A 25,134-nucleotide genomic window follows, 5' to 3' on the forward strand; every position below is an offset into this window, starting at 1 on the left:
TGGCTACCCACAGTGCTGCTGCGATACACCTTTCCTCTACACACCAGTCTTCCCAGTAATAATCCAGCCAGTTGTAGATGGAGCTCAAGCCCTGCCGTGTCACCAGGCGATGACCACCAGATAGTACCATGAAGGCACACACATGGCACCCACTGCCTTGCGGTCAACCTGCCTTTACCAGCACCATGTCAGGAGCAGCTACAGATACCATGGGAGCGAAAACCCTCCAGAAGGTCAGTGTCAGGGCATGACAAAGAGCATTTAGCCTCTCTTCACCCACATCTCTTCCCTGAGCATGGAACACCATGCCTTCCCTCACACTTACCTCAATTACCGTCTGGCTTATCTGCAACAGAGAAAAACAGAGTCAAAGTCAAACTTACTTGAGCTAGGCAGAGGCAAACAACCTGCAGGAAAAGCCCCAGAGGCAGGAGGCCCCGCAGAACCATGGCAGTGGAGCAGCTGCTAGGGCCAGCGGCCGAAAGGCGAACCCAGCGGCAGCCCTTTACAGCTGCCCGCTATCGCCTCGTAGAGGGTCGCAGGGATTGGAGCAAGACTGAAGGCTGGGGAGGGGAGAACTGAATGCTGGCAGCGCATTAACCCTTTGCCCCGCTGCTGTTGCTTTGGGCACCGACCCTCACCTTTCCCCGCCCCCTGCCATGGGTTTCATGCCGTCAGGCTCCCCCCTAAAGCGGCAGCTGCGAAAATCTCTCCCGCCTGCAAGGCACCGTTTTCAGAAGTCTCCCGCAGGAGAGGGGCTGAGGAAAGTAAGTCACGGAAGGGTTAAAATGAGGCTGCTGCCGCTCGGGGCGGACTTTCCAAAGTCACCAAATTCCAGGCAGGTATGGTAAAAACAGGCATCTCGGGCCAGAAATGGGAAGAGAAACTGGTGCTTCTGTGGGCTGCATTGGCAGGCAGGGACTCGGTGGCAGCCTGGCGAAGGGCAGGACAGGACAGAGCAAGGCAGGGCAGGGCAGGGCAGGGGGCGGTGCTCACCCGGGCCGGCAGCTCGCCGCAGCCTTCGCGCTGGGGTCGCAGGGGGTCGCAGTGAATCACCATCCACTGGATTTCGAACTAGCAAAGGAGATAAAGATGACGTTAATTTGGGTAAAGGGGCACACTGGCGGAGGGTGTAATAGCAGGACAGTGGTCGGATGAGGGAATGTTCCAAAAAGTAGGCATTTAGTGATAATAGCTATAGGTGGCACTGAGAGCTCAGTCCGGAGCAGTGCATCACCCTGCATTCCCTCACCCTTACCTGTGGAGGTCTTTTAAAGAAGGGCACAAACTCACGGAAGGATTTAAAGAGAAGGACGGATTTGTCAGGTGTCATTTTCTTCATGTTCTTTGTAACCACAGGCATTTTTATCTCGTGCTATGTGATGGTTTTAGATGGTTTTATTAGACACACAGAAAGATTTTTCTCTGACAGTTGTGTCCGTGAAGAATGATAGGTCTAAGATCAGAAATGTGGTACAGCATGAGAAGTTCAAAAAACAGGATCATATGTACATTGGCAACAGCCTGCAACTGACTAATATACATCTGTGAAATTCCACATCTTTGAACTTTTGTATTTGCACTGCAAAATGACAGATGATTAAGGCAACCCTCTTCTTGTAAACTGCAACACAAACTGCAACCCAAACTCACTTGACGTGTTATATAGATTAGAAAACATGCCCTCTGCTGAAAGGTACTGAATAGCTCAAGCATACAGCTTCAGCAGTATATCTGTTGATATATAATGCATCACATGGAATTTTAAGTACCAGAAGCATATTAAATTGTATATATTTATTGTAACTAAGTTTAAAAGTCTTGGATTGTTTTCCCGTCACACATAGTATTAGCTTAGATTACAAACCACTAATGAGTGCTATATCCAGAGATTTCCCAGTTTGATGACAAAATTTAGATGGCTGCAGACTTGGGGGAAGGATGGATGGGGGGGGGGTATTTTTTTGTTACAACATACAACCCTGGTATGGAAAAGACTGATTTCACTTCTTATTTCTTTCCTGCTCCGAGTCTTTCCTCTTATTCTATTGAGTTAAACTAGCTCCCCACAGTCCCTCCCACAACATAATGTCTTGGTGGTTCCTGGCTGCTTTTTGTGCAGAAGGCAGACTGTCATTCTCTCCCACCACCATCCTTACACTGATGTAGTTGCATACTGACTGCTAGAGCTAATAAGTGCTTTGAGTCTGAAGTCCTTTAAGATCTCTGCAAGACACTCACATATCCACAAGTTGCTTTTCTGGCTTTTTTCTTTTGCTTTCCCCTTCACCACTGCAGTGCTGCCACTTCTGAAGTCCTCATTATCACATCTCTACTGTTCTGTTTGCTTTTCAGTCATCACAATTTCCAGAGTGCTGAGACTAGAGCACAAAAGAGGCAGCACCCTAGTTTCTTTTACCTGTTATCTGACACCACTATCCCTGTGTCAATTCTCTACCTCCTTTATTCAATTCTCATTTTAAAACCTTTTCCAGTCCTTAGTACTAGGCAACTGAATGCCATTATATACATATAAAAGAACTGAATGTTTACTATAATTTAATACTACAAGGCAGCTCTACAATACTAAAAATAAGAGGGTATCTGGAATCTGAAGATAAGGATCCTTCCTACAACTAGGTTCTGAGTCTCTACATTATTCACTTCTGAAGCTTACTAGCAGAGGGAAAGAGGTCAATAACTGTCTCTAAAGCAGTTTGTAATCTATTTCTGATTTTAAAAAAATAATTTAAATTAAGATATACTTGGTTTTAAGTGAAGAATTTCTACTTTTTCAGTCTGCCTGTTTAATATAAAATTAAAATTATGTTAAATAATATTAAAATGTATAACTCATACATTCAATAGTTAGGAAATGTTGTAATTAAGGTTGCCCATACAAATTTAATCTGTATGTAGTCTGAAATTCTGTAATTCCACACTCTTTCCTTAGAACAATCCCTCATTTACATGACAGAATAAGCAAGGCTGTGGAAATGATTCCCATGCTGCAGAAACTGTAAATTTGGAAGTAAATGGGGCAAAAGGTGGTAATTAAAAAAAAAAAAAAAATGGCTTTGTGGAAAAGGCAGTCAGATGCCACTGAATGAGCCCGCCTTGGCCTCATAATTCTTCTAAGAGTGCTGACAAAATATCTGACTCAGAATAGCGACAGCAGAGAATATTCTCCACTAGGGAATATTCTGCATGGGGCTGGAGGAAGGAATTTGATGCCTGAAATGAAGCACCTAGGTATGGGTTATGTAAAAAGGCTGATTGGTAACAACTGTAACTGAAAACAACTGTCTTAAGTTTTACTTTCAACTTTAAACATGGTACAAAATCTGTAAAGACTGAAAAAATTACCTTTAAGGTATACCACCAACAGCCGATATCTGCGTCAGCGCATTCTGGCTTTTTATGTAGATAATCATTACCTCTTTTTTGTCTTGTGTGTGTATGTCTAGTTTTGGTTTCTATACTAAGGTGAGAAAGATTTGAGATGATAGAGTGCTAATGACTGAGTTGTGTTAGACTTTGATGCATGACTGTCCAAGTGCCAATATCTGTGTCTTAAGAGAATCCTTTTTTTAAGTTTAATCACAGTTTTTCAACTTTGAACATAAAGAGGTTCACCCATTAATGAGATTTTTAGATGTGATTGCTTGCTGCAGTGGGAACTTGACTCACTAAGTCAGGAAAAGATTTTAGTGCCTCATGTTTTCTTCCAATGCTCTTGAATGCCCAAACAATCACTTTGTTTTGCTCAAGCTGGGATTTGAGTGGTGAGCATTAAGTAAGGCCTGATACTTTCATGAGTCTAAGACACACAAAGAAAGTCAGAATACATAAAGCAGTCATCCTACGCAGAAAAAAATTACCTATCATCATTTACGAAATGCTGTACCATAATGTGAAAAGTAAAAGGAGTTGAAATATTTTGAAAATGCAGCTTTGACATTTCTTAGTTCACAGTTGCTTAGTCAGACAGCATTATTTTTTTTAAAAATAAACTGGTTGCTCTGTAATGCTTTTGCTTAGAGCTTTTGTCACTGTTTTGAGGCTATATAAAGCAAAAATTGAGATAAAACCTATCTGACTTTTTTTAAAAGAGAAATAAAACCCTTTTGTTGCAAGGTAGTAAAAATTGTAACTGCCTTCCCATTGATTTAGGAGAGGTGAGAGAAGGACAACTATGCCTTACCCTTGCTCTCAAAGTACCTTTTCTCTCACCAATATTTCACAATGATTGTGTCAACTATGTTAAGCTGATTTAAAGGATGCCATTATTTTGAAGATGTATCAAATAGATGTTCTATCAATATCAGTGCAAAGTGTTATTAAGGATGAAGTACAGGCACAAAGTTTTCAAAAATGAGCCTCAGGTAAACCAGGGGTAATTATAAAGCAAAGCTGTCAAATGTGATCTTTTAAGAACCATAGTGTTTAACACCCATAGGCCAATATTTCTGACATCCGTTTTCCAAGATTCCCACAGGATTTTATTTTGTCTTAATTTGTTAGTCAGCACAGATATAATTGAATTAGTTATGTCTGTCCGTTCAACGTTTTGTCCTCTGAAGTTAAATGGAACTGCCTGTAAATGCCCACAGCTTTGCACATTTCAGTATCAGCTATGCAATTCACTTGTCTTATTAGTGCTTTAGATGAGGGAGGTGAAGGTTAAGTCAGATATATGTAAGACCTAAATATCTAGGACAGTATTTTCAGTATAGCATTAGTCTCAGGAAAGCTTTTAGCAATACCATAGGCTTTAAGGGAGACTGTGACCCTCACGTCAATGATATCTATGTTTGTTCTAAGGGGAGTCTGCTATCCACTGTACTTTTAAGTGACCAAGAATAAGCCACACATAAACATATCTAATTCTACAGCTATTTTAAATACGTTTTATCCATTTTCCTACATCTCTCTAATGGGTTTTTAAAGCATCTCTTTCCTTGCATCTTTTTTCATGCCATGGATCAGTAGAGTGAATTCTGGTGTTATTTGACTTTCCATAGCAAGGGTTCAGCTTTCTAAATGTGAGCTTTCACAGGGTAAAAAAACCCTGAGATTTGACTTTTTACAGTACATGGACACAATCTGTTCTATGGTGTAAATTAATCCCTATTCAGCAAATACTGATATGCAGTTTCCTCTTAGATATTAAAAGTCATGTAGCTGCCCTGAACTAGTTAGCAGCATTAAATGTTAGTTAAATAATGACCAAGAATCACTTCTAGCAAAGTGCTTAGTGTCTATTGTGAGAAAATCTGGGTACTGCCTCTGAAATTGCAGAAACTAAGGCAGTTTGTATAATTTCACAGCAGTTAGTCTTTGAGCAGTAAGAAATGAATGGCCTTACCTTTCTATAACAAATACATGATTTAGGAAATAAGTTCCTTTTCAGTTCTGAAACTATGATACATATTATATTGCTTCGAGTTTATAGTGGATTATTTGAATTACTTTTAGATAAAAAGAGCTATTTTCTTTTTTATCTAGAAAAAGATAAATGCAGCTGTAAATCTGTGTAAAAATTTGCCCTCCACAAAACATTATTCTGAGCCTTTGTAAAGGCTCAAAGGCGAGTTGTAGTTTCTAATGGAACTCTATCTATTACTCTCCTAGGCAATCATAGGAGCAACAAGCAATAAAGATTCTCTTCTAAAATGACATGTATTGCAGTGCACCTATAAGAAGCTGACCTATTCTGCAAGATAGAACACTCAGAATACTGGGGAAATTAAAAAAAAAAAAAAAAAGGAAGAAGAAACACAAAATATATGTCCTTTAAAAATTATAACACTGCAAGTAATATACTCTAACAATGCCTAGAAAGAAATTAGAAATTGTGCCTGGGACATATTAAACAGCCAAGACTACTAAGATGTTTAAACTGAATTTAATCAAGCAAGTTGAGGGATAAACCTAGAATATACCCAAAATAGATTTATTTACTCAATTTAAAGAGAAACTAAACACACAAGCTAAACCAGAAACTTGTGCAATAGAAACAGCCATTTTAAAATTACTCGTCCATCAGATTGTGTAATTTCTTTATCCTAGTTTCAGTGAATGTGGTCTTTCTACATCTACATTTTTATATCTGGTTGGATCACTACCTTTGTCTTTTTTGGCTACATAGAATAGGCCATGCAATATAATCTAGTGAGTCCTATGTCAAACCCACAGGTCTGTCTGAATTAAAGTATTTTTAGAACATCCAAACTCAGCTTAAAATGTAATGTGATGCTTCTGTTCTTCCTTGCCTTGTCATTTGTTCCAGAAGTTCTTTTTTATTTTTTTTCCTTAAAAAATATGTATCACATTCCTGTTTTAAGGTCTACCTTATGCATAGAGTTGACTTTTTTGTTTTGTGGGGTTTATTTCATAAAGTACAATAAATATAACTGAATATTCCCAGAAACATGCCAAAGGTGTAAACAAATATTTTGCATGATAAGTGGTGAACTATAAAAATGGCTTAATTCCATTTTGTCCTTCCATCATTGAAGAAGAGTGTCCTATACTTAATGTAGCTTCACATCAGTGCCTAATGTGCCTAATGCCTTTGGTGGATGTCTGAGAGCCAAAATGCTATTTTACGGATACAGTTGTTTGGGTTTTTTTGTCAGAAATTACAGGTATATCCCTTTGTATGTGTCTTACCTTAATTTCTCATCTCAGAAACTAAATCAGATAATCAAATAATAAAATCCCTGAGGTTTTCCATATTTAGTTTTCTTCATTGAAAGGCACTAAACCATTCAGTATTTACCCATCAAAACAAGTCTCCTTGCAATGTAGTAGCATGAAGAGGATATCTTCAGCATTAAATCCACTAACAGGATATAGAATAAGTATTTCACTGCCTACTCTTGCTATACAGAATAAAGGAACACTCCATAGTGAGTTTAGGTGTCTACTACAATACACCCGGAAGGTCATATATCTAACAAAGGGGTTCACAGCAGCCATGAAATGGAGGGGGGGGGGGTGTCCTGAGCTAGCCACCAGAAGCTATTGTGGAAATGGTGAGCTTTGTCTCAGCTCTGTTGAGACCTTCACTTGGACTGGATCTAGTCTCTGATGTTACACAGATCCCTCATAGGAGTCATAAACAAGAGGTTCATTGTCTACTCCAAGTCAGTCATGTAGCACTGAGATTTAAATGTAGGCTCACTTCCTGTGTGAACATCAGAGTATATCAAAAAGGACCTCTGTCAATCATCTCCCTTACAGGAGATATTCCCTTTCTATTAAGGATTTAAAGTATTTATTCTGCCAGTGACACATTTAGTTATCTCTAGCTGATGGTCACTGCACACATATGAGAGGAGTCCCAGTTCTTGCTCAGCAAATGTTTTGCTCTCTTTGGTGTGAAGTACAGCCCACAAATCCATGTCCTGAGACTTCCTTCTAGATCAAGCTCCACATATGAGATAAGCAGATGAACACCCAACTGATGCATCCAAACAGAGCAAAATCCATTGACAAAAGTGTGGATGTCTGAGAAATTTCATTATTGAAGCTTAGACATAAGACATCTGGGTCATCTCTTGCCTTACATGGGTATATGTGCAAAATTTAAAAGCAAAGCTAGTACTTACATGCCAGGGAGCTGTTATTTTCTGTCATTTCTGTTTTCAGAAAACATTTGAAGATTCATTCCACAAAAAATTGTTAAGTGTAAAGATCCTATAAAACACTTTTGCAGTAATAAAAGGTTTTGGAACTTACCGGAACTGAAATTTGAGGGTTATTTTTAAGTTTTCCAAGCACAGCAAAACCATCAATGCTGATTTTCGATTTTGGTTTTATGTTTAAGGATTCTATTTTAACACAGTCAATAAAAAGTGTGACACTGTTTGCTTCCACACTTATCATAAGTTTGTGCCATTGGGAATCAAACAAGAAAGGCAAATGCAAAAATGATGCAGTTTGGAGGCTTCCATCTGCTGCTTTATAAGAAAACTCAACACTTTTCATTTGACCATTAAGATTCACTCCGACTTGTTCTTTTCCTGAAGAATCCTGAATCTGCCAAATAGTCCAGTATTTCTGAAGTGTAGCCCCAGTCATCCGAAAAGTAGTTAGAAAGGAATATTCATCTGGCAGTCCATTGGAATATATGGCACTGTGTAGGATCAAAATACAGTAAATCTGTTGTGTATTTGTTTTGAAAAGCTCCATACATCATCACAGAGTAACGAGAAACAGTTTCTCAGTTGAAACGTATTTCAGCCATGCTTTTATCAGTGCTCTTCCTGCATGCAGAGTCCCAGAATGGGATGTCCTTTTGACTCATTAGTGTTGAGAAATATGGGCTCTTCCAACATTGTACAATATTTATGATAACCCTTTGTAAGTGTAATGGATAGAGCAACAGTAGACTCCTACTTCAGATTTAGAAAGCATATCTGGCAATTATGCTGTTTGCTACTGTTATACTTACCAAATCAATCAACATAGTGTGACTTTATAATTGACCACTTAGTACAGATCTCATTTGGTTTTGAACACATAAAAATGCCTTTTGCAAATGCATTTTCTTGTTTAGCCTGACAATAACCATTCTGTTAATGTATTAGCTATTGCTTCATCAGAAATCATTCAACAAAACATGCATGGCAAATGCATGCATAGTAAGAACCCACACTAAAAACATGTCCTGTGACATTCAACCACAAGACTACAAGTAGCAGGGAATAGGTTAGTCACATAAAATGTTTCATTATTTTGCAATTCCTATTACATGTTACATTTGGAAACATGAGTTCTACTGGCTGTGTCACCATTCAAAATGGTGATGTGATTTTTTATCTCAAATGTGTCAGTGACTGAAGTAGAATGTTTAAGAAATATGACTTTTCATATGATATGGATCGTAAAATTTTAATGTCATAATCCAGCTGACATCAATAAATTTGTTACCATTTATTAACATTTAATAAGTTGTATTTGAATAAATTTATTAAGTATGCAGACATGCAGAGCTATTTTTTGCCACCAGCATTCATTAAAATAACTTCTCAGGCAAGTAGGCATTTTGAACAAAGTTTTTGAATGGCAGATTAAGCCTATCTCAGCAGCAATTTAGCCAGCATCAGTGAACCTCAGGCTCTAAGCTAAGGGGAAAAGCCAAAAAAAAAGGTAAACCACATTAAGAAAAAAAAAAAGAAAGAAAAAAAATGCATAAATTAGTTCTGATTCCGTATGTTTGATGATTACTGATTTAGTAAGAGGGAACTTCCAGACAAGAATCTCCATAGTTTGCAGTTTGGTGTTAGTGCCCAAAGCTGTAATGCAATCGTATTCCAGCAGGCGACGGCACAGCCTCAGTAAGATTTCAGTAAGGACCAGAAGAAGCCTGGCAGCAGCAGCAGCTTCATCTGGTTTTGTACCCGAATTCGGGTGGTATTATATACTACCTGAACCACCGTTTTTTCTGTTTTTTCCTCAAGAGCCTTTGCATACACCTGAAAGCTGGTGTATGAGGAAGGGGAAGGTTTAGCTGGAAGATTATCTCATTGCACAAAGTGTGGAGATACACAAAGTAGAAGAGGGGGTTCCTTGCCAGTATCTTTAAACTGTTATTTTCTATGACTTGTGTCTCTGCTGACTGCAGATGCAGTCATCTGTCACAGCTGGGGCTTTTTATAGGATTTTGTCTAATGTATTCTCTCACTGTTTGTTTCAGTTTGTGTCTGGCCACCTCAAACACAAATGTTAATGTGTGGACATTTCCTCCTGTTCTGAATGCTTCCAGTGTTTACTGTTATCCACTATCCTTCCTTGCATCAGACTTCTAGCTTACACAACATGATTATATGCTCTTTCCTGCACCAGAAAGATACTCTCTTCCCCTGTCCAGACACACATTCACTGTTACTAAGCTGCTAATCCAGTTCAGCATGTCTTTTATGGCTCTCTGTGTCCTTCTCGCTTTATAATATCCCTGAAACAAGTATTTCAGTCTCTTCTAGTGCTAAAATGTTAGCTCATCTGAGTCACTAATCTCTTCAGTAGCTGAATCTCACCATTTGTTCTTGAACAAGAGCTGATTTTACTACTACCATATTGAAGGTGATATTGTTGGGTAATTTTTTTAACTAGCCTCTCTGTGATACTCCACTTTCTTAAATTCAGTAACTCCAGGGAATCTGATATGCTGAGCTCTGCAGCTAAAGGAAACAATACTAATCCCAGATCATCTGAGGAGAGGTTTTCATTCTCTCTCTGCAGTTAACTTTGCTGTCATGGCAATACTGATGAAACTTTGCATCATATTTAACTATAGCATTCGTCCTTTATGAGCCATCATATTGGTCCTCCTTCTTTTTCAGAAATTAAAGTAGAAAATAAATATGTAAATTTTTTCAAGTGGCACACAAAGGGCAGAAACTGTGTAAGAGCTTTTAACACTGGTAAGAGAAAACTAAATGATAAATGTAATTATAAGAGAACAGTAAAGATACAAAGTCACTGCAACACCATGGTTAAATATTCACTCTTTAAAAAACTTTCAATAACCAATCAGAAGAGCTGCTGACTTTAGACTAAAGACTTCGTATCAGCAATGTGACTCAGCATAATGAAGCACAGCATGACCCATTGCCAGAAGGTACTCTGAAGGAACTGTTACTGTGTAAGATTTATACCTCTAATTCTTCAAATAATGCAGAGACAGATTCTCACCTCAGTTATTCCAACAGTAATGAAAAGCCATTCCACTGACTTTAGTGGTTTCAGTGTATTTTAGTGCAATTTTTCACAGAACCTGTAATCCTTACATAAATAAAATTATATTGAAGTTAGTAGCTTAAAATGCTAAATACTTGGAAACCACAGCAGATTTTCCATGATATTTAAATAAATAATTGTAGAGAAGTAATTCCTCCATCTCACTGCAAAGCTGCTATCTATGTAAGCACTTAAATTACTTCAGTACATTATTTTTAACATATATGTTTCCAATTCCACTCCTTTATGGAAGGAAATCAAACAATTTTAAATTTAGAATCAGGCAAGTGAGCAAAGGAAGAATTAATATGAAAAAATACATCAAGCACAAAGACCAAATTCAGTTCTGACCAATATCCTAACCCCTTAACACTGACAGGCATATAAGCCATCAGAGAATTTTTACTTACTTATTTTCTTTTAATCTTTTTCATAAAAACCTGAGAGACACCTAAGACTCTTATCAATCCTGTAGCCTGAATGCTTACCAGGAAGATTTCTTTGATATTTCAAAGCTAAGTCCTACCAAAGCACCAATATAACCATGACAAGTCATCTGACTAGGTGGTGCAAGCTCTGAGTAATCCCACTGATTTCAGGATTCATCAAGAGCACCAGAGTATGTTAAAAGGTTAGCTATATACTGACTTGAATACTACAAAGTAACTGCTGATTTTGTTAAGCCTGTTTCTTTAAAAGTTAATTTACTAGGTGAGCATTATTGTCCATTGAGATAATGGACATCATCCTTGCTAAATAAAGATTTTAGAAATGTTAGTACAAGCCACTAGAGTTTGCTGTAGAAACTTTTCTGGCCAACCACATGATAATGCACTACCATGGCCCCAGGTTCCCTTGCTCAAGCTGGACACTTGTGTCTGCACCTCCTGAAGCCTCCTAGAATCCTAGCTAACCTGGCAGACACTATCTGGCAGCCATCATATAAAAAACAGCAATCAAACCTAGCTAAGCATTTTTAAAAGCAACCGTCCTAAGACATTAGACAGAAGTTATCTGTTAGGACTCACTGCCCTCCATTGATCTCTATTCTTCAGAAGCATCCAGTTCTGAGCTAATTATTTCTTATGATCTGATTAGCTTCTTAGCTGCATTTGGTCTTTTCCATTACCATTTGTCATTATCAATATCTATGTAATATATCTTAGTTGTAATGCAAAAGGAAAAGCACCTCAAGAACTTGGGTAGTTGGAATTAGAAAGCCAGACCTTCAGGCATATGTATTTGGGGAACATTACTTCACAGAAGAGCATTATTCCCAAAGGAAAAACCAGGAATTCAGCCTATGAAACTCTCTGGATGTTCCAGGCTTACTGATAAAGCTTTATAAACTTCCTACCTTCATTTTATAATTTCTTACCACAGTGTGCTTGTCATGTCACGTGTTAAAGTGGTATGCAGTACACCACTGCCCCAAATATAAACACTGTTCAAAAGGTGGCTTCAATTTTTATGTTGTTATTTACTTTTGGCAGAGGTGAGGATGCAGGCAAAGAGACACCATTTTTGGATCCATAGGGTGCCTATGGATCCATCAGTATGCCCAGGACTTTTCTCTGACACTAAGTTCAGCTGGCATGAAAAAGTTTAAATATCCACTTTCAAAATATGATGACTGCATACAAGCCGCATACTGGGAATTGTCCATGGCCTATGTTAGCTGCCAGGCTGTGCCCAGGAATTCTTTAGAGTCCTAACTAGTCTGGACTCAAAGCATGCCAAGGTCTTTTCTAATATTTAACAGTATAGACGATTAAGTGTGAATGCCTTGGAACGTTCCCTGGCAGTATTTTATCTATATGGACATAGGGGCTTTGTGATGTGACAGCTGCATTTGTGAAGTCAAAGGATTAAGACTTCATCCAGTACATAAAGATAGCTAGCCCTTTTCCCCCATATGGAAGCATATCATGAACATACTCCTTTGTGCTAATAGTTTTTATTTTTAACCTTGCAATTAAAACTCGACATCATTATTATCCAAATTACTGGTAATAATTTTGTACTTACTAACTTGGACACCTACAACAGGTACATATATTAAATTTTAAAATGACAGGTTCACCGTCTCAGAGGCTATGGGTATGGGTCCTGGCAGCTTCTTATTACATGAAGAACACTATATTGGTTCTTTGGCAGATTTTACACTAGAAGAAGGGATGGCCAATGGGAATTTATTTAGAGTGTGGGGAGAAGCTAAAGTTGAGAGTTATACACAATCATTCTACTGGACCTTGGCAAGTATGCTAAGCAGCAAAAAGACCAAGCTACAATTTAGTAGTGCTTTAAGAAAGCTGCATAAGCTTTTAAGCTATTGCTACAGCAAATACTGAACAAATACACTGAGCAGTGACTATCTAACTAAACTCTCCTTCCAGTGCCATATCCATCTTAACATGGGCTTGTCATCCTTAGTGCAATGATCATATGCCAGTATGAAAAATCATTTTGCTATCTGTGATAAGTACTGACTGGACAGTGACAGGCAAGCCCTCTGTGCTGATATTTAAGTTGGCTTGCTCGCCATTCCTATGCACATGCACACCTCCTTATCTCTTCCTCAAAAGCCTAGAAAACCTTAGGCTAGGGAATGGTCTTTCTTAGGAAGACCCCTCCCTATTTCATAACGCAAGAGAAGACACTGTCCACGGCTGTTTGGGTTACCGGGTACTAATATGGCTGCTCATTAACAAAGGTGTGAGCAGCAGAGCAAGCGAGGGGAGCCTGCTGCTGCCTGACGTCTTTATTGAGGGTCCCTCCCCTATGTCTCTATGGCACGGGGACCTTCGTGCCTATGTCAGCTACACACCTCGGGAACAGTTTTTCCAAACTCACTCTACTTTTGCCTCCCCTGTCTCTTGGTGAAGCAGGAGCTTTCAGAGCCGGAGGCAGGTACCAGAGCATTACACTCTTCATATGAGTGCCCTGACCCAGCTACAGCAGTCCCCGCGCCTCCGGCCTCCCCCGGTCCCCGTGGGCCGCGCAGCCCGGGCGGGGCGTTATTTCAGCACCACGGCCACGGACAGCTCCGCGGCGGGGGCGGCTCCTCCTTCCCCTCCCTTTCACTCCCCTCACCTCAGGTCCGTTCCTCTTCTCCCTTCTCTGCTCCCTTTCCTCCCCTCCCCTTCCCTCACATCCCCGAGAGTTGCTGCCAGCAGGTACCCCAGGAAATATCTGCTTTATCGTTAAATACTCCAAGTATGCATAAAGGATAGTGGGGGATGGCCAAAGGGAAATGAAGCAGGGATTTAGGGCTGCTGCAGTGCCTGATCTGAGAAAGCCCATGCTATGCCCATGCTATTAAAGATGCTCAGCCTTCCTTGAAGTGCTCTGCATAGCTTGCTAATTCCTATAATGCTTGTCAGCCATTTCATCATTCCCAGTTCACATCAGTAAACCCCACCTAACACACACGCGTTATAAAGATAATGTGGAGAGTTCTGTTATTTAAAAAAAAAAGAATATTGGAAATAGCCTAAGGTGTTCCTCTCCTGTGATGTTAGCCTCAGATTATTACTGTCGGCTTCACTCTTTCTGAGATAGCTTACTGAGAGAGGCACAGCTCTGGAGCAGAGCAGCAAGACCAGGCTCAGTGACAGAGCAGCAGCACACTGATGCTCTAGAGCACTGTCAGGACTCAAGCCTTGATCCATTCCCCAGGACAAGACATTTAGCTTGAGTGCAGATGACTAGCTCTAGTCAAGGCCAAATTTCAGGTATAACATGAGGTAACATTGCAGTGTAACAGCACAGTGTTGACTGAAATTACAAGTGTCTTGAAGATATGGTAGATTCATGATACTACAGCACCATACCCAGTCAACAAGCCCAGAGGCAGTAGTCAGCTCAGATGCCACAGTGTATTTAAGCTGCTGATATAGGCTTGATCAGGGATACTGATGTATATCAAGCATATATCTCACTAGAGCCACCTATAGCAATAAATCTAAACTGTCTTAAAAATGAAAATATTACCACTTTGGAAGTTCTGACTGTTCCTACTCTATGAAGCATGAGCTGAAAAGCTATCTCAAACTTTTAGTGAAATTAAGGTCCTATTTGCTGTCTGTGTTTAGAGTCACACTTATGCCCTAGAAGCCTTGATTTGCCATGGGGATGGAAAGTAGCCATGAATCTAATGTAACCAACCAGTTAAGCTGCAAACTAGCTTAACTTGACGGCTACAGAGGTAGAAGCCATGGAGAACTGCAGCAAGGAAAAGTTGTCAGTGATAGCCAGAGTATGTCAGAAACATTTTGCACTCCAATTATTCCTAGCTGGAACAATAGTCCAATTAAAGGTCTTGCCAATTAATTGCTAAGGCATTCTGAATTACATAAGGTGCTGGACCAGAATCCAGACTTGCCTCAGTTTGGCAAAGACATCTCTATCCAGCTGTACTGTCTCTATTCCTTCACTGGCAGCTTGTTCTAACAGTTCCATGTCCTTTTTATGTTGAGGACACCAGAACTGCGCACAATACTCCAAGTGGTTCTCACAAAAGCAGAGTAGAGGGGCAGGATCACTTCCTTGGACCTGCTGGTCACGCTCCTTTGGATGCAGCCCAGGATACAGTTGCTTTCTGAGCTGCGAGCGCACACTGAAGCTGGTTCATGTTCATTTTCTCATCGAAATGGCAACACCCCCAAGTCCTTCTCCGCAGGGCTGCTCTGAATCTCTTCTCCACCCAACCTGTAGCTGTGAATGGGAGGTGTGCCCTCAGAGAAGTGTGCACTCTCTTTTCAAGTCATCAAGAACTTTTGGCTTCACTTCCTAGATATGTCACTTATTCTACTGACAAATCTTGAAGAACCCTGAGCAATATCATTGGTAGAGGAAGGTGGAAGTCCCTGAAATTGCTCTTACAGAATCAGTGTGGTCTGGTGGTGGCAATGACAAAAAAGCTGAACTCCTCATTCCACTTCCAAAAGCTTTGCAAATGAGGTGATCTATATGGACAGGACATCTGTCTCCTAAATGATAATTTTGAAAAATATGTATATATATTTAAAGATCAAGCAGCAAAAGATATTACCTGGTTGGGATCCTGAAGTCTACATTGGGTCCCAATTTATAAGCCACTTGTAGAGAAGTGGAGCCCACTACTCTCTGGATAATTCCTTGGGAAGCAGCTTTTTCAATTTGAAACTGAGAAATCAGGTCAAAGCCTACAAGAAAAAATAGACATGTCCAGAATATAACTTTCATTGTAATTTACTTGGAGAATTCTGCATTCACAGAGCTGAATATAACCTAATAAAGTGTCTGAACAGCAGCTTTTCCCTGAAAAAGTCAGAATGCTACTTGCCTGGTAAGTCATCTTGGCCAATCCTTATTGTTGGGCAGAGATCAGTTCTCTGACTGGCACCCAGAATGACTGGTAGTCCTGAAAAAAAGGGTGACTTTATTAACTATGTGCCTGCACAGTGCCTCAGATTTCCTTAAAAGCATTAAGTGAAGCAACTGTAATTGTATTATGAATTAAATATAATAATAATAATAATAATTACTAGATATATATAAGAATTTAAACCACTCGGTGCTCAGTGAAGCCAGAGGTCTAAGAAAATAAGCATATGTTTCTAGAGAACTCCAAATTTAAAATTGTAACTTGACTGATTTATTTTTTCAAACCTTCAAATGAGACTCTTACAATAGTTCTCTTGCAGAGCTATGGAGAAATAGTTGTAGCATAAGAAGGCCTGCTGTGTAAGGAGGTTTTTTGGTTTGGAACTTTTGGTGGTTTAAGCAAACTTTGAAAAAAAGGCCAGTTACCTAAATCAACAGTCTCCCTAGTTGACCAAGGAAGCTTAAACAAACCTCATGCCAGCTAAAGAGGCTGTTGAGAAACCATTGGCATCTTTTCCATCCTGGTATTCCAGGTGTTCCCACCTTCCTCTGTACCACATTTGATCAGAGAATGTTTATTCATTAAATATAGCGTGGGAGCAATAAGAATTTACAGACCTTTTTCTTTATTGATCGAAACGGGAAAGTAGGATAAATTTGTCTGAGGAAACCAAATTTCGAAATCTAATTTTTCAGAATATTATCCTTGAAGAAGCATGAAAACCTACTAGATTCCAATACTTTAAGGAAGGAAAAGTAAACATTTATTTGAAGAGTTTAAGAGTCATATGCAAGTCCAGTGCAAGGTCAGGAAAATGTTAGTAGACTCTGGATGGGAAAGAATGAAGTGTGCAAGTTGGAAGGAGATTAATTTCTAACCTACAGAGGGCCTCTTGTGTGCTGCAAAGTCTCAACCATGAATGTTGGTTTCCTTCTGACAACATAGGCTTAAAGGGAACATTCAAGTTGACATGTTACAGCTTAGAAAAGGCCTCATTCTATATTATTTGATGAGACATATGGCTGGCATCCAGCCATTTACATTTTGTGCCCAGCAAATAAAGTAGAAACAGTTTGTTGCCACACGTAGCAGAATAATATCCAACTGGAAGCACTAAAAGACAGGAGGTTTGTGTTCTGTGTCTACCACCTATACCCAGGTTCTAATCCTTACCTTAGAAATACTTCTAATAGTGAGTTAAAATAACACACACAGCTCTTGCTTTTTCCCCTCTTTCTCATAAGCATACATACATACATACACACATACTGACAGTTCTCCCCTTCTGTGGTGACTACCTAGACAGGATTTTAGTTTTGAATAAGGCCAGAATAATTCTCTTAATAGTCAAAATTATAGAAAGATGAAATGCAGTTTGTCTCCTTACTTGATTGGTGCTGGATGGTTGCTGAGATCAAAGACCACAGAAAACTACACAAGAATGCTGTAATTTTCCTGTAAACAGAAAGAAAACTCTGGTATGAATCTGTAGTTTCTGACAGATTTTGTTATTGACTTTCTTCTCAGAGCTGTGCACATTAAATGTGTAAAACCCAAAGTTAAGGATTTACTAACGGATTGACAAGACAATTTCTTTACATGAGAACTTTTAATTTTTGCCTTATAATAAAACATGTCAACAAAGCTCTTTCCATTACTATTTTTTTCATATAATGCTGTCATAAACCCAAATAATATAGGCAGCAGCTGGCAACGACAGGTTTATCTACTCTAATCTCTTACTTACAGATTTCTCCAAATCCCACTTGTTCTCTTACCAGTTGCTTTTCATCTTCACTGCTGCCTTTCTTCGTTTCTCTCATGTGAATGTGTGGTGTATATAGTCACACACTCTCCTTCACTCTCATTAGTCCTGTAGTAAAGAGAGGCAGCGGCTGCAGATGGTTCCTCCCGCCCCATGCAGGACTCAGCAGGGAGGGAGGTGCAGGCTGCTGGGTCTGTTTTAATCTTGCAAAGGGAAGGAGGTGGAGGCTGGACAGACGTGTGTGTCCTGGCAGGCTCTGAGGGTGGACCTCTGGAGCCAGTTGAGTATAAAGAAGGCAAGAGAGAAAAGGCTGCTGCTTGTGCCAGCATCAAAGCAGGCAGATTAAGAAAATGTGAGTTCAGTGATGCCAGGTGCTGAACGGTAGGGTCTGTTGTTCAGCCAGGAGGATGAAAGAATAGTGTGGACCATGCAGTCTGAGGAAGCTTGTGGCCCCGATGTGGTGTTAAGACCAAAAGCTTTGAGAACCACGGAACCTCGGTCCTATAAAGATGTTATTTTCATTGCTCACTTATTTATTCACCAAGTAGACTCAGGAGAAGCCTAGCTGGAGATGTCCCAGTTGATTATTCTGAGTAAAACTTATTATGTAAAAGGGTTTTCATTGCTTAAATTCAAACTTTTTCAACGAATACACATAGGCATTACTAAGCAGACTCCTGTTCTTCTGTTGTCATTGATAAAGCACTCAGTTTCTACAGACTAATACATGTTTGGACACACAAAGACATTTATTCACATTTGTTCACATGTGTGTAAAAAGAAAGAGAGGGACTAAAATCTGCATGCATGAAAAGACCAAGGAAAAGAGGTGAACAGCTGGGAGGTCTTGATAGTTACCACAGTCAAAATTCATGCATGTATAGAAAAGTCTGTTAGGTTGTGCTAACACATCACATATGTAAGGTTTCATCTTCTCTAGCAAATGCAGTGACCTCTGCTGCCTGATGAGAGTGTGAAGCAATAACTACCCTTTTCGTCCCAATTTGCTGTAACTCACATTCCCAGTATTGGCAATTCTAGTGTTAATATTCTTCATGCTTTTATGTCTATTGTTAGAAAGGGAGGAGCTGGATAATAGACATGAACAGTTTGCCATAAGTATCATCTCATTTTGATGCCTAAGCAAGCACATCTTGGTTGATACCACATGCTCCTCCTTCAAGAGAAAGGTATGTGCAGGGAGCCTTGCAGGCCAGGTTGGCATGTGAAAACACTGCCAATAAAAAAATAAATAAAAAAATAAAAATCAGAGAAATATTGATTTGATTTTACAATAAGTTTGCCCAAGTCATCACACACCTGAGTCACTAATCCTTAATGCAGATATTACCCTTCTGTTATGCAGTGGTATCTGCACTGAGGGCTTAGAATGAGTACCACAAGGTTTGTGAAGGAATGGAAAAGAACCTGGTGCCAAACCATCTCTTTTATCATATTTAAGTTGTGGCATTAAGTTTGCCTTTGAGACTGCTTAGTATTAACAATTTATTTGTGGTGGCATTAAGGAAGAAAAACCATCCCAGTAGTTAGCTATGGAGCTAAGTGGTACCATCTTTGAGGAAATAAGCAAATAGTTTTTGGCACATGATGTGAAGGTGTCTGCCATTGCTTGCGTCTGGGGTTATTGACACATGTTATGCTCTCCAAAGAGGGGGAGCTTCGTTCAGAGAAATCTGGAGAACATATATTCTGCTTCTGAAAAATATATAATCCATTTTCATTCGCATTTCATTGCAGCAACTCTCTGGGTGGATCTTTTTTTATGCCTGAAGTATATTCCCAATCCATGATCTTCAAAAGTCATGCTTACTGAAATAAAACATGGTGATACTACGTAACTAAAGCTTTGGAAACTCATTTACTATTCTATTGTGGGCAAAGAAGAAATTCTTTGGAAGACATTAATAGGCTCTGGTTCTCCCATGTGCATTTTGATGTCTTCATAGAATCGTAGAATCATAGAACAGTTAGGGTTGGAAAGGACTTTAAGATCATCTAGTTCCAACTCCCCTGCCATGGGCAGGGACACCTCACACTAAGCCATATCACCCAAGGCTTCATCCAGCCTGGCCTTGAACGCTGCCAGGGATGGAGCATTCACCACCTCCCTGGGCAACCCATTCCCAGAACCTTGAAAGAAATCTCACAACCTATGATGAAACTTCTGATTAGATGTTCCACTAATAATCACACCATGTTCAAAGATCCAGACAAATGTTAGTAGACAAACTAGTGATAGCCCCCTGATTTATTAGCCCCCTGACCTAGTCAATCTTATTCCCATTTCATATAAATGTAAACTGAGATAGATGAAATAGGTACCTTACACATCTTGCTGAGGGTCACAGAGACAGTGCCCACCCAAGTAACGCTCATGTTTAGATGATCTGACTATTTTGATGTGTCTCTAGTCACGTTGTATTTTTCTCTTTTTATGAATTGAGCTAATGCAGATCTTTTCAGGAAATCCCAAGGCACAGTGATGTCTGTTTAGCCACTTGCTCAGGAATACATCATGTAAGCAACTCTTGAAAGTAGATGAATTAACCTAGAACATGATTCTCTAAGATCTCCGTTTTTTTGCTAAGGCATGGTGACTTTGTTCAAATACTATCTCCTGCAAACAAGCTATGCAGGAATGTCATCACCTTGCTAGCATTTAAAGAATGCTTACACATCTGACTTCATATTCCTTTCCTCAAACACTTGATTCCCTATTCCTGTTCTTCCCGTGTGGCTTAGGTTGGAAAGCATGTATCGGTACAGCTGTCTGCCTGTGCCTGGATTAGAGGGAAATAGCAAATAAATCAGGTGGGCCCAGCAGATATAAAGCTTGCTCTCTATGATTAAAAAGGTTCAGTGAGATGGCTGGAGTTGGACTTTCAGAAGGCGCAATCCAACACAAACCACAGAAACCAACGTTTGGCTCTGAAGGAGCAGTTAAATGTGGCAAAGAAGCTTCCTCAGTTAAGGCTTGGGCTGATGGCAATTTGGGATGGCTAAATTAAGCCTTCTCCTGATGTTTGTTGTTTGACTCAGCCTGAAGGAGCTCAATGTTACTGGCTTGTACTTTCAAACAGAATTTTTAGGAGAAACTAGTCAATTTTGTTCTCCTGAAAAGTATTTGCAGCATGTACGCAGGCACTGGAGGCTCAAGAACAGGCTTTGGGACGGCAGTAATGGAAGTCCAGTTTGCTGTGTTAAAGCAGGACCTCTGCCTACATAAGTGGTCTCACAAAGGAACAATGGTTGTTGTCCCCAGCCCTACACAGCTCTTCCACACATGGCTAGAGGGGAGAGGAGCAGTGAGAAGGTTGGAGGGAGGTCACCTCTTATTTATCTCACATGTTCTGGAAAGTTACTTCTGTCTCATGCAGTCTTCTCTAAATTGTGCCTTCAGTCTTTTAATTTAACTTCAGCTTCTTATGACCACTTTCTCTGTCCAGTTTACAATAACAAAAAACTGCTTTACACTTTTCAACCTTCTTTCTCCTTATGTATAGCACAACAGTCACTGCTCTCTTTGTAGTTTAGCGCACTCTAGGATAAGCGCATACCACTCCCTAAACTTGGGTGAGTTTGGCTCTAATAGTTCAAGATTAACTGTGTGTGGCTATGCGTGATGGCATTTCTGAAAGGTCTGCTTTTTATTAATCAGTCTAAGAGTTAAGGCAACTTGGACCTGTGATTGATCTCATTGACATCAGGGGCTAAACTGGCACAGACTTAAGCGCCTTTTAACTAAACTAGCAACAAATAATTAAACCAGCATCCACAAGTGTAGGGTAATTGAATTGTCAGCAAAGCTATATATCCTTGCCAGGCTCCAACACATCATTGGAATTTAGCAAATAATTTATCATCCAATAAATTCTTACCTTCATCATAAAAATGTACTTTTCTGTCCAAAATTTTGTGAATTTTGGCATGGGAAGAAAAACAGCTTTTCTTTTCAAGCTGTCAGATGCCATTTGCTATAAAGATGAAACATTTTCTTTCTAGGAGAGGTTGCTCAAAGAAATCTGGGCCATATTCTCATGTCCTCAGCACAATCCTCTTTCCAGGTGAACCTCACTGCAATGGCATTACAACCAGTTTGTGAACACTGAGACTATCCCAGTGTAGTCTCCAAAATTCAACAAATCCCTCTGGAGTGTTCTTTGAGCACAGAGATGGTCTATACATGGGGCCAGACAAACTTGCGCCATAGTTCCACATCTACTTGACCCAATAATTATTTCCATAGATGAGAATTTCAGGTCCCATTACTTTTGGATGAAAGTTGAGATTCTGGTATCATTCCTGTTTTCATTTCTTTCTAGGTCAGAAGATTTGTACTTTGTCTCCAGGGGTGCCAGACAGCGATTATCCTTGAATGTTACAGTCAGTGATTCCAATTACCTTAAATACAGGAGAATTTATTTTCTAGTGGAATGGCAGGGAAAATTGAAAGAAAAGTTAAACAAAAAATAAAATCCCTCAAGTTAGGAAGTATTTTCAGTCACAGCTTTATAAGTCTTGATGATATTCTTTTGTATTGTTTTCTCCTTCTATCACTGCTTATTGCCTAAATATTACCACAAACCACTAGCACATCATTTACATAATGAAAAACATGTTCTTTAATATTTCAACAGAACTGGGAAAATAGAACTCTAAATACATTCAGGTTATTTCTGAGCCAAAATTATGTGACCTGAACACAAATTTAAATTCTTAAACCTCCAAATTTTTGTAATTGTTGACTTGATGGAGCTTAGCTCCATTGATACTTCTCTCTCAATACTACAGCCATCAACATTTATTTTTATGCCATGAAACACTATATTAGAGAATTCATGTCCTTGCCAACACCAGTAACAAAACAACCATAGCTTCAAATGGGATCAGGATTTCCCTCTCTTACACAAGCATGTGTGTGCTACAACTCTGGCTCAGAGGTAAAAATACTCATGAAAACAAAATTAGCATACGGTTACTTTGGACAGTGACCATTTTAAAGGCTGGGCTTTCCACAGCAGTCTTTGCTTTGCTGCCTGCCTTCCCCAGCCAGACTTGGCACCCTGTCTTGTGTCCTCAGCCCAGCTTGGCTCCAGCTGCCTGGACCCAAGTAAGGGGCAGATTTCCCCTAGTCCAGAGGGCAGAGGGTGATTGATCCTGGTAGGGCAGGGAAGGAAAGAAATACACATATCTGTCTGCTTGTTTTCACAAAAGAGCAAATTCTATGGCACATATTCTGATTTTTGTGGGAGCTGGGGAAAAAGTCAGATTTCACCTTGTTGAAGACAGTGAGGTTTCTGTAGCAAGTTTGGTTTTGGTTGTTAGGTTTGGTTGGGTTTCTTTCCTCATAAATGGTGATCTCCAAAGTTCCCAGCTCCCCCCAAAGCAATTTCAGGCTTTTTCATCACTGTATAAGTCTGTGCTTCTTCAAGGTCTCTCTGGTATGGGGAGAGTGAGGTGGTCTGTTTGTTAATGAAAGCTGGGTTTCAACAGAGTATGGTATTAGGGCAGATTCCAGGATCACAGAAAGCTGGCACACACAGACCTCTATACAGAACAAATGACATTTAAAATCTGTATTTTCATCTGCAAGGTACGCATATCAAAAGAACTGTGCCAAAATTTAAAACTTGCTATTTTCTCTTATGAAAAATACAAAGGACATAAATATGTAAGAATAACAGAATGATTTAACAGTGTGAAGTATAATTGTAGCAGTTGGTAAGTATTTAATTCTTTATAATAAGGCCTGCCTTTCCATTGCAGATTTTGTACTCCTGCTTCTACCTGGCTGTTGCCTTCAGCAGAGCTACTTGGTTGTGAAAAATGCTCTGGCCACAAGGTCATTCAAACACAACTAAGACAGCAAAAATTTGTTAATGTTATTCCTTCTATTTTCTCTCAGTGAATACACTGACCGGTATGCTACCACTGGCAGCTTCTGAAGAGCATACTACCAAAATGACAACCACAGGGAAGAAAACAAATTAATGATCATTTTCAAAGTAGAAGGTGACTTACTAGTGAAGTCCCTTAGATATCTGTACAAAAGCCTGTGCCATTCAAAGTGTTCATAAATGTGATCTAGAGGGAGTGTGAATAATGGGGAGATAACATCTGTAGATATGAAAGGTTACCTAAGCAATAAAAATGAAAGATGAAGGTGTAAACTGTGGGAAGGTCTCAAAATACCTCATAAGTGTTTAATAAAATAGCAGGTGAAAATCTACATAAATCAAGAAGAAATAACTGGCAATGAAAAGGCAGTCCTATAGTTCCTGTCAGCTTAACAGGAAGAGCTCTGCAAACTTACCTCACTGCTCAGTAGTTGGCATAAGCAAACTGCATGTTAGAAGCAATTAGGAAAGCAACAATGAAAAAAGCAGAAACCATCAAACTGCTATCATATAAACCATGGTCAGCAGCAATGATCAAAGTTTTGGACTCATTTTGGTATGAAAGCCAGTTACACAGATGAGGATTCTTCACCCCTGGGGAAAGAAAAAAATATCTAATGAAGTCAGCATGGAGAAAGTGAATAAAGACCAATTGCTGCTCTCTTGCAGAGCAAGGACTAAGGTTATCAACTGAAGCTAGAAGCCAGGAGATTCAAACAAAGCAACAGACAGCACTTTTCCATGCAACATGTTGCAAGCAGTGGAATTCTTTTCCACCACTTTTGGTGTTTGCCATTGTAAATGTTAAAAGTTTTATGGGATCAAAAAGAGACATGGCAGATTTATGGAGGAAAAATCCATGCAGGATCACCTTCAACTCACAAAGTCTCCAGGCCACAAATCACTGCAGATTGAGAAAATACATGGGAGAAGTGTTCCTATGCACATTTTCTATTCCTACATGCTTCTTTAGGCATCCACTACTAATTCCTTGACCAGAAAAAGTATGCTGTGTAAGATGGACCTTTGGTCTGACCTGATGCCTGTTGTTATTTTTTAATACTTAAAAAACTTGAAGTGCTGAAAATTCAGAAAGGAAAGGCTGCCTTTGTAATACCAGAACTCATTTTAGGGGACTCAGACCTACCAGCGCTCCTAAAAACAAAGCCAGCTGTGTTCTGAGAAGGGAATTTCTTTCTGATGCTCCTTAATTTTTTCAAAATGAAAGATACTGGAATGGAAGTTTTGTTCTTGTATACGGAGAGGAGTGTCAAAGATCACCTCACAGGCTGGATGTCAGAAAAGAAGCAAAAAAGCATAGAAGCGTAGAAAAA

The 25,134-nt window shown here is 39.5% G+C and overlaps 1 protein-coding gene across 1 annotated transcript in view; it reads right to left on the minus strand.

Moving 5' to 3' along the window:
• Window positions 1-18,080, minus strand: part of COL9A1 (collagen type IX alpha 1 chain) — a 63,620-nt gene extending 45,540 nt beyond the window's left edge. Inside the window, exons 1-7 of the mRNA XM_005153175.3 lie at window positions 17,896-18,080; window positions 17,505-17,572; window positions 16,076-16,153; window positions 15,803-15,935; window positions 7,747-8,143; window positions 997-1,074; window positions 326-346 (exon numbers count right to left, since the gene is read on the minus strand). Of these exons, the coding sequence (XP_005153232.1) occupies window positions 326-346; window positions 997-1,074; window positions 7,747-8,143; window positions 15,803-15,935; window positions 16,076-16,153; window positions 17,505-17,572; window positions 17,896-17,909 (789 nt within the window). The 5' untranslated portion in view covers window positions 17,910-18,080. The remainder of the gene's footprint in view (window positions 1-325; window positions 347-996; window positions 1,075-7,746; window positions 8,144-15,802; window positions 15,936-16,075; window positions 16,154-17,504; window positions 17,573-17,895) is intronic.
• Between the last annotated feature and the right edge of the window lie 7,054 nt (window positions 18,081-25,134).

The sequence above is a fragment of the Melopsittacus undulatus genome, chromosome 3 (genome assembly GCF_012275295.1).
Source record: "Melopsittacus undulatus isolate bMelUnd1 chromosome 3, bMelUnd1.mat.Z, whole genome shotgun sequence".
Taxonomy (NCBI): Eukaryota; Metazoa; Chordata; class Aves; order Psittaciformes; family Psittaculidae; genus Melopsittacus; species Melopsittacus undulatus.